Source organism: Camelus ferus, chromosome 7 (genome assembly GCF_009834535.1).
Source record: "Camelus ferus isolate YT-003-E chromosome 7, BCGSAC_Cfer_1.0, whole genome shotgun sequence".
NCBI classification, from domain to species: Eukaryota; Metazoa; Chordata; class Mammalia; order Artiodactyla; family Camelidae; genus Camelus; species Camelus ferus.
In genome coordinates, this window is record NC_045702.1 from 74,752,820 (window position 1) to 74,768,675 (window position 15,856).

General features: G+C 36.6%; 1 protein-coding gene across 1 annotated transcript in view; it reads right to left on the reverse strand.

Moving 5' to 3' along the window:
* Nucleotides 1-15,856, reverse strand: part of RELN (reelin) — a 444,603-nt gene that overhangs the window by 18,598 nt on the left and 410,149 nt on the right. Inside the window, 7 exon segments of the mRNA XM_032484179.1 lie at nt 2,655-2,830; nt 3,407-3,649; nt 4,832-4,938; nt 5,074-5,249; nt 7,857-8,034; nt 10,172-10,386; nt 11,418-11,572. Of these exon segments, the coding sequence (XP_032340070.1) occupies nt 2,655-2,830; nt 3,407-3,649; nt 4,832-4,938; nt 5,074-5,249; nt 7,857-8,034; nt 10,172-10,386; nt 11,418-11,572 (1,250 nt within the window).

The following is a 15,856-nucleotide window of genomic DNA, read 5'->3' on the forward strand; positions in this document are numbered from 1 at the left end:
ATGCTGTGGTGCTTTGTAGGAACGCGAGATTGAATCCGATTAAGTGGGTTAGAAAATGATTCATCAGAAGTGGGAGATCTTTATTCCAGCTACAAAAATAAATGCTAACTATATGATGTGATAGAGGTACTGTCACTATAATGACAATCGTATTTCAATATATAAATTATCAAACCAACATGCTGTATACCTTAAATTATACAATGCTGTATATCAAATATATTTCAATTCAAAACAAAAGAAGTCATCAAGTAGGTTGCATGTGAGCTGTCCCTGAAGAAAGGGAAGAGTCTGAGAAGTAGAGACAAGAGAAGGACATTTAGGTGGAGAGACTGTGCGCAAAGACAGGTGGGAATGTGCTGTGGCACATCTGGAGCACAGTGTGTGGTGTCTTTTGGTTTAAGTATACAGCATGTAGAACATTGGTAGAGAAGTTTGGAAAGATTGGTTGAGTTGGGAGACCATGAGGTGTAGTCCAAGCGTTTGATCTTTTTAACTGAAGTTCAGTCAGTTACAATGTGTCAATTTCTGATGCACAGCACAATGTCCCAGTCATGCATATACATGCACACATTTGCAAGTGTTTGATCTTGATTTCATAGGCAATGGGGACTCTAAATTAAGGGGCTCTAAGCAGTGGAATGATACACTCAAAGCTGTGCTTTGTAAGGATCAGACAGTGCTGTTGAAGACAGGTGGGAGTGGAGAGAGATTAGAGGTGAAAAGAGGACTCAAGGGATTATTGATTTAATTAGGGCCAGAACGGAGGCAGTTACAGTGCAAACAGAGAAGTTGGGATGAGTGCCAGGAACATAGGGAAATAGAATGAAAAGGATGTAGTAACTGATTAGATGTGAAAAGTGAAAAAAAATCAAAGGTTACTTTAAAATTTAAAGCTGGTGAATAGGTCACAGGCAGTGCCATTAAGAGAAACAGGAAAATGAGAAAGAGGAGTTGGTAAGGGGCAGGAAGATATGAAGTTCACTGTTAGACATGTTGAGCTGCCAATAAGACAAAGGTGTAGAAATGTACACAGGTTATTAAAAGTTCTGAGCCAGTCGAGGTTGGATATCCAGATCCGGGAGTTGCTCTTAAAGATACGATACTTGAAGCCAGAGGATGAACGAAATTCCCAATGGTGAGAATGTCTATGAACAGAGAAGAAAGCCAGGGAGAAGTACTGAGAAATGCTGATATTTACAGGGTTGAGGGAAGAAGACGAGCCAAAAAGGAGATGGAAGTAGATCAACAAGGTAAGGAGGGAAGCAGCAGAGAACCCAGAGCAGAGGGGAAAGAGAATTTCCCGAGCTGGAGAAGACATGGTCAACAGGGCCAAATAGTACAGAGAAAAGGAAAAACGAGGAATGGGTGGAAGCTGTTGGATGTGGTGTTTAGAAAGTTAACGGTGACTTTAAAAAAAGCAGGTTGAGTGACACTTTAATTATTAAATTTCTGGGACAAGTTTTTTTTTTTTTTTTTTAAACAAATTGGCTTGGTTAGAGAAGAAAATTTCAGTTTCTTCAGTTCTGGCTTGATAGAGGCAACAAAAGAGGAAGAACCAACCAACTTAATCAAAAGATGACTTTGATATGGGCCTGGAAGGGGGAAAGCCTTCACTCTTCAGGCACTTGGCTTGGAATTAGGGGCGGTTTAACACTGGACATGACCTTGAGCATCTGTCGTGTTACTGAGTTAAAGATAGTCTTGAGGGAGTGGTAGCAGTTGAGGGGCCTGTCTCACCCTCCAGTCTGTGAAGGAAAGTTTAATACAGAACTGAGGCAAAGAGCAAATAACATTTGTTTTTGTTGTTGCAACACATCTCCAGGAATTTTTCATCTTGCAAAATTGAAACTCTATGCACATAAAACATCTCCCTATTTATCCCTCCTCCAAGCTGTGATCACATTTTTATTTCTGCTAATACGGATTCTAACTATTAACTCCATAGCACAGCTTTTAAATTAGAGCATTAGAAAGGCAGTTCTCTCTCTTTACAATGATCTAGTAATAAACTGCATTTCTGTAATGCCCCTTTTTAGTGTGTTCTGCAGTGAGAATGACATTAATTGATCTTGCTTTATCTTTCTCTCTGATTGTCTGTTAACTACCTCTATGCCTTCCCTTCCATTCTTCTATATGAAAAAAATGTGCATTTATAAGAAGAAAGAGTTCTTTTTAAATCTTTGAGGATTTGGGAAGTTCCAGTTGGGCTAATCTACACGCTTGTTTTCGGAAGTAGGATAGATAAAGAAGCAAAGTGGCTTGATGTATGAAATGAGCACACAGTTAAGAGACAGAGGTAGAGAAATGGGGACAAGAGAGACGGACAGGGACAAAGAGAGAAACAGGCAGAGGCGCCTATTTGCGACTTTTATTTCCAAGGTTTGGAAAGGTGAACCCAAGATTACATACTGAGGTAGAACACAGTTACATTTCTTGCTATGTCCCAATATAATTATAGATTTTTCCTGTGTTCAAATAATCCTACAAGAGAAAGGCCTTTGTGAAAGATTACTTCTTCTAGTCAACAGATAAAGTCTCTTTTAAGGAATGAAATCAATCATTTCCTTACAGTTGTTCAGATAAGCATTCTCTCCACACCCCACCCCCAAATGTAACGCCAGGCTCTGTCTGGAAGAGCCCCTTCCCCTTACTTTAAACTGCATCATATATCCTGGCTGTATAATGAGCTCTCTGGAGGAGAGCGCGTTGTGAGTCTTGTCCTTCTTTTTATTTGGCCAGTAGAGGTGGAAGGATGGGTTGCCACAGAATCCTGCTGTCCTTACTGCATTAGGGTAAAAACTCCAGTTTTCTTCATGGGAAGTGCCTTCTGTTAAGGTAAATTGGAGGCAATATGGCATGTTAGTCTCTTGAGCTGATTGTTTTTTGTTGAACTACTCGAATGTCTATGCTCTAGCTACTTGCTTACCTTTTAAGATTGATTTTTATTTTATTTAATTGGGATAATATATAAATCCAAGATGAGAAATCTAATCTAGAAAAGGTTAGTAAATGCTAGTATGACGATTACTCAATGTTTAAAACGTAGTTGCTAGTCTGGGTAACTTTCATCATTGCAAAATTTTTCTTGGTATACTTCAAACCAATGCAATGTGTATCTCTACAGTACAGAAAATCCTAGAGAAACTGAAATTATTTGAGGATATTAAAATTTCAAATTAGATTTAGAGCTAGACACTTTGTCTTTAATGGGATTTATTAAAAATCTTAGTTGATATTTCAACAAGCAGCCAACCTTGAAGATGAATAAACCACTGGGCAAAATAATAGTTAACATTAATTGAGCAGTAACTATGTGCTAGGCACTGATCTCAATGCTTTTCATGTAAAGACATAAGCAGACAAAAGGCTCGTAGGAAAGATTGTCCAATGTCTGGTTTCTTACCATCATCAAAGGTGTCGACCAGTTGACTGGGATTGATTTCTGCTCCACCAATCAAAATGTTGTCTAGCGCCCACTGAGCGCGCTCCACCCCGGAGACCACGAGTCCGTTGCTGATCACAAAAGGCTGCCACCAGCGAAGGCGAGTTGTGTTGGTGAGGGCATCCTCAGGAAGAAGTATGTAGTCGTGTCTGACAGAAATGTATTTCTGATAATCCATCTCATGGAGCAAAGTCCAAGTAATTCCTATGATAACAAATACACCGACACAGTAACATATCTGGAAAAAACAAAACGACCACCAGACTACTGCAGCTACTACAAGCTTCCCAGAGAAATCTTCAGCCAAGTAATGAGAATGGATTTCACTGACTTTATATAAGTGTTCGCCATTTCTACACATTGTTTCAAAACGTGGCTGATGAAATAGGGGGATGGGCTTTAAGAAATACTGCGCCAAAAATAAAATCACTGAAGTAAAAATTACTTAGTTTCTGCTTTTAAAGTTTTGTTCTTGATTCCTATATGCATTGTCTCATCAATAATGAAAAGCACCCATGTTTTGCATGTTTCTAGACAAAACTCCTAGTTTTTTTAGAATACAGATATAATTCTATGAAATTTGTGATTTTTTGGACAAATACGAAATTTCTCTCATCAATTGGTAAGAATGTAGGTGGAATGTTTAAATTACTTAGAAAACACTTTTTGAACACCCTGAAATACTTGAGGCTCATCTATTTATCTGTCAGTTATTAAGAGTGATATCTATCTGCTAAAGCTGACTTTCTAAAGACCTCATGGTACTATTGGTCTGGTTTCAGACACTTCAAAATAATAAAACAGAATTTTATTAAAATAGTATATGACAGACTCATGACTTGACTATTTTCTTTCACATGATAAAGTCTTCTTGTTGATTATCTACAGCATTTATTACATGCTTGTTCACATAAAAGCTTTTAAAACACTAACATGTTTTAAAAATTATTTTTTGGGTGGAAAACCATACAAAAATTTATTTCTTAATGCATCATTTCTAATCAAGTTTCAGCTAAATATAGTGACTATTTTCTTTATTCATAAAGTTCGGAACTTTCTTTTTGTGTCCTTTTTTTTTTTTTTAATGGAGGTATTGGGGATTGAACCTAGGACCTCGTGCATGCTAAGCAAGCACTGTACCACTGTACCCCCCAGAGCTTATTTTTTAAGTGTGATTTTTCTCTTGTTCCTTTTGGGGTAGATTTTGTATAACACAGAAGTCATATGTATGGAACGTGTAATGCAACTGAGATCTGTAGCTTTCTCTCTGTGACCTTCACTATTTGCACTGCCAGGTCAGCAAAGCTTTGTGGAGACTTTTCTGAGGGGCACTGGATGAAATTTGGGAATCTGCTCCCAGGCATGGCTTTCACCCCTGAAACGTGCCTCCGTCGGTGGAGTAGTCCAACAGCACGCCTTCCTTCCGGCAGATGGGCCGATGGCAGGAGGTCATGTTGTTCTCACTACCGATGCGCCCCCAGTACTGCAGGAATCTGAATGCAAGCACACAGGATCCATCAGAATAGTTAATTTGAATGAACCATCTACTCAACTTCTTCCACACCTGTGTTCCTTGTTTGAGGGCCAATTTGCTACATCGTAACAAACGTAGCAACATGTTGACTTACTTTGCCCCTCTGAGATCCAAATCTTGAGTAATAGCTTGTCTCACGGTAGATCCCCCAAAATAGAGTGCAGTGTCCTCGGCAAGAATCCCACACTCGGTACAAGTACTCCCACCTTCCAAGGACATCCATAAATCAGGCTTGATCTCTTCACTGTCAAAGCGTTCCTTCAGGAAAGTCTGGAAAAAAGGAAGGGATGATTAAAAATAACAATTTCAGAGAACAATAAGAGAATAGTTCAGACAATACAGAATTACATCTTGGACTTTGAAAAGTTAAAGCTGATTTCAAATGCTTTTCCAAAAGATATTGGGGGGAAAAAAAGGATATTTCCACAATGTTCTTTTCCATCATATATTGAAGATTGTTTAAACTGCTTAAAAAGGGTTTAATCATTGGAATTTAAAATCTAGAGAGAACCTTTAAAGCAAGTGTAAAATTTAGTACAGTAGTACTCCTATTTGTAAAGTTCCTTAGGCACGTACTATCAAAATATACTTATTTATTATATATTATGTAATAATACTATTATAATTTATTATGATATTATGAAACATGAACAAAAAATGAAAATTTAAAGGAATAAGATAAAATAAAACAGGTATTTTTAGCACTTTCCCCCCAAGTATTCCCTGAAGGATGGTCTGGTTCTCCCTGGAAGTATGTGCCCTGCTCCCCTCACTGCCACCTTGGAGACTGATTTAGGAACCCAGGACCCTTTAGCTTCCAGCACAGAATGAACTTGAAATGTCTATATGATGACGCAGGGACATTTGAAACCAAAGATTTCCACATGAAATCAAAAGAAAATCAACCTTGGAAGGCAATTTGAAGGACTTTTCACATGTTTATCAGCACCAAGATTCAGGATGATGGGGAGAAGAGCCCAAAATCAAGAATAAAATATTTTCCCTGGGTCTCCAGTTTATCCTTTTAACTAAGAGTGACCGACAACCAGGAGCAGCCTATTTTCCAAACAGAGTAGAATAAAATACGAGGGTCATTATAGATACATTTTATGTCAGAGTATTTCATCGCCTCACATCATAGGCATGATCTTGGTTTTCTATTCATTTTGTCCACAGGACATTCAATTGTCCATAATACAGTTTTGCATTGGGTTGAGGCAGGGTTTTTTTTTTTTTTTTTTTTTTTTTTTGCTTTTTGTTTTTTAAATGACAGAAATATATCATGAAAACAATCTGTTATAGTTGCAAGTGTAGTAACTATTTACAGAAAAATCATACCTTTTCACTTCTTAGCAAAGTTGTCTAGTTGTTATATTATTGTGTAGTTAAGATGATTTAAATAGACCCTCTTTTTATCAGACTTAGAACATAATCAACTCTCTAGTTAGACATGTAGCCACATGTTAGCTTTACCTTACTTCACTGATGTTAGCAAATAAATGCAATTTATAAACAAAGGTTTACATTTAAGAACAGAAGAGCCAGAAGACATGCTTTGTTAACCATGTAATCTCTCCTTAGAAAGATTTAATTCAGAATTCATAACATAGATTTCTACAATTTCTTATCCAACTGAGGAATGCTAATGAAATTTAAATCTAGTTCACGAAAGAAACTAGATTTAAAAATGTATTCATTACCTGTGGCTATGTTTCTCATGTTATAATCTCATTTGATAACAAACAGAATAACATCTTCAGACACAAGTGAGCATTGCTCCAATTTTATGTTTTTAATTTGTCAGTTCCAAAGTTGTTGAAGTATTGTAGAAAAAAATGACAGAACAGGTTTTGTTCACATTGTGACTTAAATGTACAATTTCAATCACATGCTTTTTAGCTTAGTCATGTTTCTGTTATTGTATGAGGAATACACTATATTCAAGAAACAGAGTGTATATATGGCAAGTGTGTTGGGCACTATTTGCTTTGCATATTAAATAATGATAACAGCTAAAGTTTGAAGGAATGATCTTTCTATTCTTATTTAATACACAACCACATTTCAGCAGTCAGCAAATCAGAACACTGAATTTTCTGAACAAAAATTCAGATACTGTTCAGGCTTTTTTGAAATTTTTTTGTGTGTGCGATAATGTTATCAATGTTATTTGCTTTACTTTGTAACAACAACAGTATTATCCTTTAAACAGTACACCTACTGAAAAAAGTGAATTAAAGAAGGCTTAATTTACAAAACAGAAACAGACTCACAGACATAGAAAACAAACTTATGGTTACCAAGGGGGAAGGGAGTGATAAGGGATAAATTGGGAGTTTGAGATTTGCAGATAATAATATATGTAAAATAGATAAACAACAAGTTCACACTGTGTAGCACACGGAACTATATTCAATATCTTACAGTAACTTATGGTGAAAAAGAATATACAAATGAATATATGTATTTCATGTATGACTGAAGCATTATGCTGTACACCAGAAATTGACACAACATTGTAAACTGACCATACTTCAATAAAAATATATATATACAAAAAGAAGGCTTAATATTGTTTTAAAATTAACAGTCTAATTTAAAAACAAAAATAAAAAAAAGTAGACTACGTTATTCTTTAATCCGTGCAATGTGGTTTATTTTATGAACTGGGTAAAATGTACTAGAACTTGATCCTAATATTCTTGTATTTAAGAAACCTAATACATATTTTTAAAGTTTCCATCCAAAGGATTTATTTACTGGGGGTGAGGGGTGCTCAAAGAACGTGGTTATAAAATTTAAGTCTCATTCCTAAGTTGGTTCCTGATACACGGCCTGCAAGGTGAGTGCGTGCTTCCTCCAGGGGCCTTAACTTACCTTCAGAGTGTGAGTCAAGTAGCAGTTTGGTCCAGAGTACCCCGGATCACAGATGCACTGTTCCTTTAAGCAATCCCCATGGCCTCTGCAGTTGTCCAAGCATTCAGGACCCAGGTAGAAATTGTCAATTGCCCACTGCATATCTGAGTGCTTCTGGTAGAACCTAAATCTTACTGGACTATTGGCAACACAAGAGCAAAGGAGTGAAAAACAAAAGTTAACTTTATTTAGGTCCATTTTCCTGTGTGTGTATTCAGTGCTCAAGAGAAAAAAAATTTAAACCATTCTGGCAAGGTGAAATGGGTTAATAAGAGATGTTTTTTGACCACCATTATCTTTATACTTCTAGTAATGGAAGTTTAAAGCCAGTTACATTTAAATTTTAAAATATGTGAGTAATACCGTAAAACAAAGTGAAAATACAGTGGAATCTCTATTTCAAGCAAAAGGAACATTTTAAAATGCAAATCTGTAGCTATCATAAGTCAAGTTGCTTATGAACTGGAGTCCAGTGGTTGCAACACAATTTAGATTCATTAACTGTATTTCTGAAATTGTACAAAAGGTGAATGAATCCTTTGACGGAGCCTTGTTGGCATACACACAGCCCTCAGGTGGTCAGGAAACAGCAATTTCTGAATTCCCCTAAGATAGTATTCTCAGAGCAACTATGCTAATTAGAGAATAATTTTAAAAGGGTTATATTAAAGGACAATTTCCCTGAGATTTTAATCTCATCACTGTTCTTTTCTGTCTTCTGGGGAAAATGCAAGCCTCATAATTAACCTTCTATTAAAATACACCACACTATTTTGGTGTAGAGTTCAAAGTGCATGAGGGAACATTCTGGGACGATGTAAATGTTCTGTATCTGGTTTCATGTGGTGGTTACACAGGTTACACAATGTGCTGAACAATTAAAATGTGTTCATTTTACTGAATGTAAATTATACCTCATTACAAAAGAGAGGGAGAGAACGGGAAGGGGAAAATGAGGCAATGAGGTGGTGGTGGCTCTCCAGCATCCATTTCACCTCAGAGGAGTCCTATGAGATAATCATCGTAATGTAATGCCCCTAACTATGGCTTGAGTTCAGACGGGCATTCTTGAGCTAATCTGTGCCAATAGGATGCAACGAGGTAGTTGCTCCAGCTCTGTCTGAAAGAAAAGCAACTCTCTCTCTCCCATTAGACACAGGTAAGGACACATTCTGCTCCAGTTTTCTGGAAGACATCTATGTTCACGAGGGGAACCAGCCCGAAGGCTGAGCGTAACACCCACGTGTGGACAGTGGAGCAAACAATAAGAGAGTAAGAAATAACAATATCCGAAGACATTGTTGAGCTTGTCAATCAACCAATCCCAGAGCCCACTTATCTTTGGATTTTTTTCATTATAGATAGAATACATTTAATTTTCAATGGAGCCCACATTTAATTTTAATTTGAATTGGGTTTTCTGTTACCCGCAGCTGAAAGCACCCTGATTGTTTTCTAGCATGTTATTTGAGTGAGCCTTTTAGATTTGCTCCAGAAAACTGTGAGTAATAAATGACCTCTATGGGATCCTGGAAAAGCCATGTGTAAGCAGCTTATTCAAAGGCTCTATATGTTCTGGTCATACACTGTAATTCTGTTTCACAAGAACATTTTTCATTTAGCCAGACTATGATTCATCTGGTGGATGTACATCTGTCATTTTCTTTAATGTATCTTTTCCCCCCTAATTTTACAGTTGAAGGGATGTTTTTGTAATAGCCTTAAATTAACTTATCCATAGACTTTTCAGAGAATAGTTTAATCGTCTTGGCTCACTACTGTTCCAGGTTAATTACTTTTCACTGCAGGTGCAGAACATAATGCTTTGATAATAAAAAACATGAAACCTACAGACTACATTTGTACGAATAGCATGATGAGTTAGGTTTTGCTCCTGGCTCTGTCATGGATCGACAAGGCAGTGATGTGGAAAGCAGAAGCTGTACAGTGGACCACAGTTTACAAGGCCCATAAGGTAGCATACATCTTTCCAACTGGTTCCAAGGCCATCACTATTGCTCTGTCCCCATTTTCAAACACTGAGATTTGGAACATGGAAGGTCCTGCTAAGATCTATCTTGACAAGTCTGAGGTTCACAACTTGACATCTTCTTAAGTTAGCTCATCATAAAGGTCACCAATTGGAGAATCTTTAGAGTCAGGGAGGAAGAGACCATTTTACCCACAATTACATAAAACACTCAGGCTGACCACACTGTCCCTAAATCTACGTCTGGATGCTTTGGAACCAGGCTTTATTTGAATTTTCTACTTACTTTCCCACTAAGCTTTCAGGAAGCGGGTAGGTGATCCTTTTCCAACCTTTAGTTGGAAAGAATACAGATGGCTGAGAAACACTTCCAGAGCATTTCGGGTCCGCAGGTAAGCACTGGGGGACCAGATAATTCCAGCTCACACCGAAGTCAGTAGAATACTGCACGTGAATTTGATTCTGGGCAACTTTTTCAGACACTTTACATCCAACAGAGATCTAATAAACAAACATGATTGTTATGTTAAAACCATATTACATGTTTCTGCTCTAAGGACTTGGCAGCAAGAAAGTTGCTGATCACTTGACAGACACGGCACCACATCCCTCCTGTATTTTCAGGTTCATTATTCGCTCTGCTAATGGACGGCAGAGTTAACATCGTTGCCCAAGGTGACAAATTATAGAAAATGCCAAATATATTGTGCAGGGAGTTTGGAGAGAAGACGAGATTTGTGCTTCTGCCATGGCTGGCTAATTGCCTTGGAAGGAAGGCCTGTGCCTACTCTTACAAATTGATGTTTGTTGTGCTAATGGTCTGGCACTTCTGTTTGGCAGAATGCTCGACCAAGAAGGATTAACGGCTTTACCAAGTTTACTGTTTTGTTATACAATTTATGACTCTCAATAAATCACGTTCAATTACAAATAAGATGCAGTGAAGTGATTACAGAAGGTACCTTCCATAAGGCACAACACCTTTTGAGATAGTCATAATGCAGCATTTGTTGCTAATATAGTGGGATTGAGGTAGAATAAACTGGTTGACATAGAATCTTGGCCAAAATTGATGTTGGCATTAATGCTAATCATGCCTCTATTTTCTACAATTTTCTTTCTCCAGAAACACCAAAATGATCTCGTAAAAAAAACCAGGAATAACCCTAATATCTTTCATCCTCTCTTAAAGAAAAAAAAATTGCCTAAGTCATATAATAATTTAACCTCAGGGAATTGAAGTCAGTATCCTACATTTTTATTATCAATATTTTACTCTATCAGTATTTAATCCCAGACAGAAACACATTTACTCCTATGTAAGTTTCACCTTGAAATAGTTCAGAAATAAAACACTTTTAGCTGTTAAGCTTTACATAGTTGAGATGTATATTATCTTAATGTTAAATTTTATTTTTCAAAGTATGCATTAAATGGACAAAATATTGTTTGACCATTGTCTCTACAATTTTTTTCATTTTTATATTGCTGGTGTCTGGTTATTTACATAATTAAGATCATAACATTTCCACCTTGAATTGCATGATCCAGCCTTCAGTGGGAGTCAGGTCATGAGTCACTGCGTACACTTCTCTTCCATCGTGACTGCCACAAATCATGACACCATCAGGGGAGTCACAGAATCTTTCTACTGTACAATCATCATGGAATAGCCAATGCTCATTTACTTAAAACAAAACAAGAAAAATTTTATGACAGATTTATGACAAAAATAGTTGAAGCAAATTTTCATTTAGGCAAGATTTAGAATTATTTTAGGTAGAAGTCTCTCTTATTACCTACCATCCATAGACAAAATACGAATATAAGCACATTGTTTTAGGAACATGGATACTGAGAGGTTGAGATATGCCAAGTTTCTAATATTAGCAAAGTCTACATTTGGAAAAAAAAAAAGAGTGTACCGTATGTGTTATAAATAAAAAACAAAGGGAAATGTATATTTATATTTTCTGACAGGTATTTAACTTTTTAGGCAGAATCTAAAGAAGGAGAAAAAATTTTTAGTAACACGATAGGGAAGTGAGTTAGCTACGTCTGCTCAAATTCTGGTAGTTATCTTCTGGGCAATTAAAAAAATTGTAATAGTCAAACTCATAGAATCAGGGAGTAAAAGAGTGGTTACCAGAGGCTGGGGAAAGCCAGAAATGAGGACTCGTCAGTCACAGGATGCAAAGTGTCAGTAATGCAAGGGGAATAAATTCTGGAGCTCTGCTGTGCAATGTGGGGCCTATAGTTAACGACTCTCTGCTGCATATTTAAACATTTGCTGAGGGAGATCTTCACGTTAAGTGCTTTTACCGTAACAGAAAAATCAGTATTAAAAAGGGGGAAGGGGTGCAGGAGGAAACTTCCGGAGGTAAATGATACGTTTATGGCCTTTATGGTGGTGATGGTTTGTTTCACAGATGTATACTTATCTCCAAACTCTTCAAGTTGTACACGTTAAATATCCACAGCTTTTTGTGCATAAATTATACCTCAATAAGGTGATTAAAGAAAGCTTCTGAAGGTCTAAGGAAAACTAGGGCAGCAAGACTATGAGTTGATTAGTGCAGAGTACATCCCATTGTCCCTCTCAAACACACACACACATTCATGTCTCTTATAATTCCCTTCCCCTTCTGGAAGGTGTTTTTAAAACATCATGGTTTAATCTCAGAAAAGTTAGAAATTAAACATATCTGTAAGCTTCATTTAATGCATGACACGCTTCGATTTCATAGGTCCAAATTTCTCTGGACGGCTCCTGATGAGCTCCAGCGTTCACAGTGGAGATGAGTGAGTTCAACCAGAGGCTTGGGTCACTGTGCAAGTCACAGAGTTGGAAGGCCTCAGGGGAGACCAAACGGAGAAAAGAGACCAAACAATTTAACTGGAATTCAGCCTTCACCAGTGTTGTGTCCTTTTGATTTTGTCTGAGCAGAGCATATGTCTGTAGAACAAGCAGTTTACCTCTGGGACTCAAACAGCTACCACAATGCCATTATCTGTTAGCTTTTATTCCATGGACGCTGGAGCTACACTTACTCCTACATCAACCAATATAGGACTCAAGAGTCAAAACACACAGAAATTTGAATTCCAACAGGAATAACCTGAGCCAGTTTTTTCTAAGGGATATATTTTATTTTAAGCTAGAACGCTGCAATCCTGATGAAAGAGGGCTTATATTAATCAACTGACATCAATCTCTTCTGCAATATCAAAAACTATTTCTATAGGTAGGTATTACAGTTCCTAGGAGCACAATCTTTGCAAGACAGGTAGAAGCCTAGTTGTACATAACAGATTAGCCTAAAGTAAAAATGAGTATTTTAAGTACTTGAAAAACATATGTGTTTGCTTTTATTCAAACAGAAGCTGTGCGTAAACTATTCTCTGATCATAAGCTCACTTACGTAAACCAACACACTGGGAAAAATAAGCAACTTAGCAAAGTTCTGAACCTGATCTATGGAAGTAAGTCTTCTCAATAACCTTCTTAAGAGAGTAAGACTATTTGGTAATAGTGAAGATCATTTTAAGCTTCTCTATTTGAAAGGATGATTTTTATTAAATACTTGCAATTATATCACTATACCATGTGATATACTAATAAATGAATTAATAAGAATAATTAATCTAAATATTCATTGTTAAAATGAGAAAAAATTATAATGGAATATTATACAGCTATTAAAATTATATTTTCAAAGATACTTGAGGATAAGAGGATATGATAAAGATTCAATTCTGAATGAAAAAAGCGGGGGGAATGGAATAGAGAGCCCAGAAATGAATCCACAAACTTTTGGTCAACTAATTGACAAAGGAGGCAAGAATATACAATGGAATAAAGACACTCTTTTCAGCAAATGGTGTTGGGAAAACTGGACAGCAGCATGTAAAGCAATGAAGGTAGAACACTCCCTTATACCATACACAAAAATAAACTCAAAATGGATCAAAGACTTAAACATAAGACAATATACAATAAGCCTCCTAGAAGAAAATATAGGCAAAATGTTATCTTACATACATCTCAAAAATGTTCTCCTAGAACAGTCTACCCAAGCAATAGAAATAAAAGCAAGAATAAACAAATGGGACCTAATGAAACTTACAAGCTTCTGCACAGCAAAGGAAACCATAAGTAAAACAAAACGACAACCTATGGAATGGGAGAAAATTTTTGCAAATGAAACCAACAAAAGCTTGATCTCCAGAATATATAAGCAGCTCATACGACTTAACAAGAAAAAAACAAATAACTCAATCCAAAAATGGGCAGAAGACCTAAACAAGCAATTCTCCAAGGAAGAAATACAAATGATCAATAGGCACATGAAAAAATGCACAATGTCACTAATTATCAGAGAAATGCAAATCAAAACTACAGTGAGGTATCACCTCACACCAGTAAGAATGGCCATCATTCAAAAGTTTACAAATGACAAATGCTGGAGAGGCTGTGGAGAAAAGGGAACCCTCCTACACTGCTGGTGAGAATGCAATTTGGTGCAGCCACTGTGGAAAACAATATGGAGATTCCTCAAAAGACTAGGAACAGACTTACCATATGACCCAGGAATCCCGCTCCTGGGTATATATCCAGAAGGAACACTATTTCAAAAAGACACCTGCACCCCAATGTTCATGGCAGCACTATTTACAATAGCCAAGACATGGAAACAGCCTTAATGTCCATAAACAGATGACTGGATAAAGAAGAAATGGTATATTTATACAATGGAATACTATTCAGCCATAAAAACCGACAACATAACGCCATTTGCAGCAACATGGATGCTCCTGGAGAATGTCATTCTAAGTGAAGCAAGCCAGAAAGAGAAAGAAAAATACCACATGAGATTGCTCATATGTGGAATCTAAAAAAACAAAAACAAAAACAAACAAAGAAAGTATAAATACAAAACAAAAACAGACTCATAGACATAGAATACAAACTTGTGGTTGCCAAGGGGGTGGAGGGTGGGAAGGGACAGACTAGGATTTCAAAATGTAGAATAGGTAAACAAGATTATACTGTGTAGCACAGGGAAATGTATACAAGATCTCATGATAGCTCACATTGAAAAAAAATGTGACAATGAATATATGTATGTTCATGTATAACTGAAAAATTGTGTTCTATACTGGAATTTGACACATTGTAAAATGACTACAACTCAAGAAAAAATATTAAAAAAAATACAATTAAATAAAAGCTTAGGAAAAAAGACTCTAAGGAAAATATCAAAATATTGACCATGGTTATCCTTTAGGTGATTTTTATTTTCATCATAATTTTCTGTAGTTTCTTAATTTCATACTTTGAACATGTATTGCTTTTATAAGAAAATGTAAATAACTAAGAATTTTAAGTTATTAGAATTAAAATTTCTCACATTTCAACTATTCTCAGCATAAGTTTCATTCTTCTGGAAGATGCTTATCAGTCTTACTGTTAGATACATCTAGATTGTCCATTCTATGCAAGATTCTGGCACAGTCCCCTGTCTGATGAATCTACGGTGGTACAGTGTATCTATTCAGATGACACTGGCAGTGTTGGTATGAGATATGTAATTAACATCACTACTTTACCTGAAGATAGCACGTTTTATGTAGCATAACCAAGGATGTGGCACGATAAAGCCACATCCTTAATATAAGACACGACTTAAAAAAAAGGTGACCAGACTAGTGTCACGGAATGAAAACAAGACATTAAAAATAAGAACAGCATGGAGAGATCCTTGACAGTTCACTGGGACCGCTGCACAACTCCTACTGAGAATGAAGAGTAACAAGCGTGACCTTGGACACTCTCTGAAACATGAAATGCCATCACAAGTGTGTCTGACACATAGCAAAACAGAACACTTGTCTCTGGAGAGTAAAACACATGTCTAGGAAATGTTGGTTTTTGCTGCAAAGTAAAAAACAGGAAACGTGGAAATGAAAA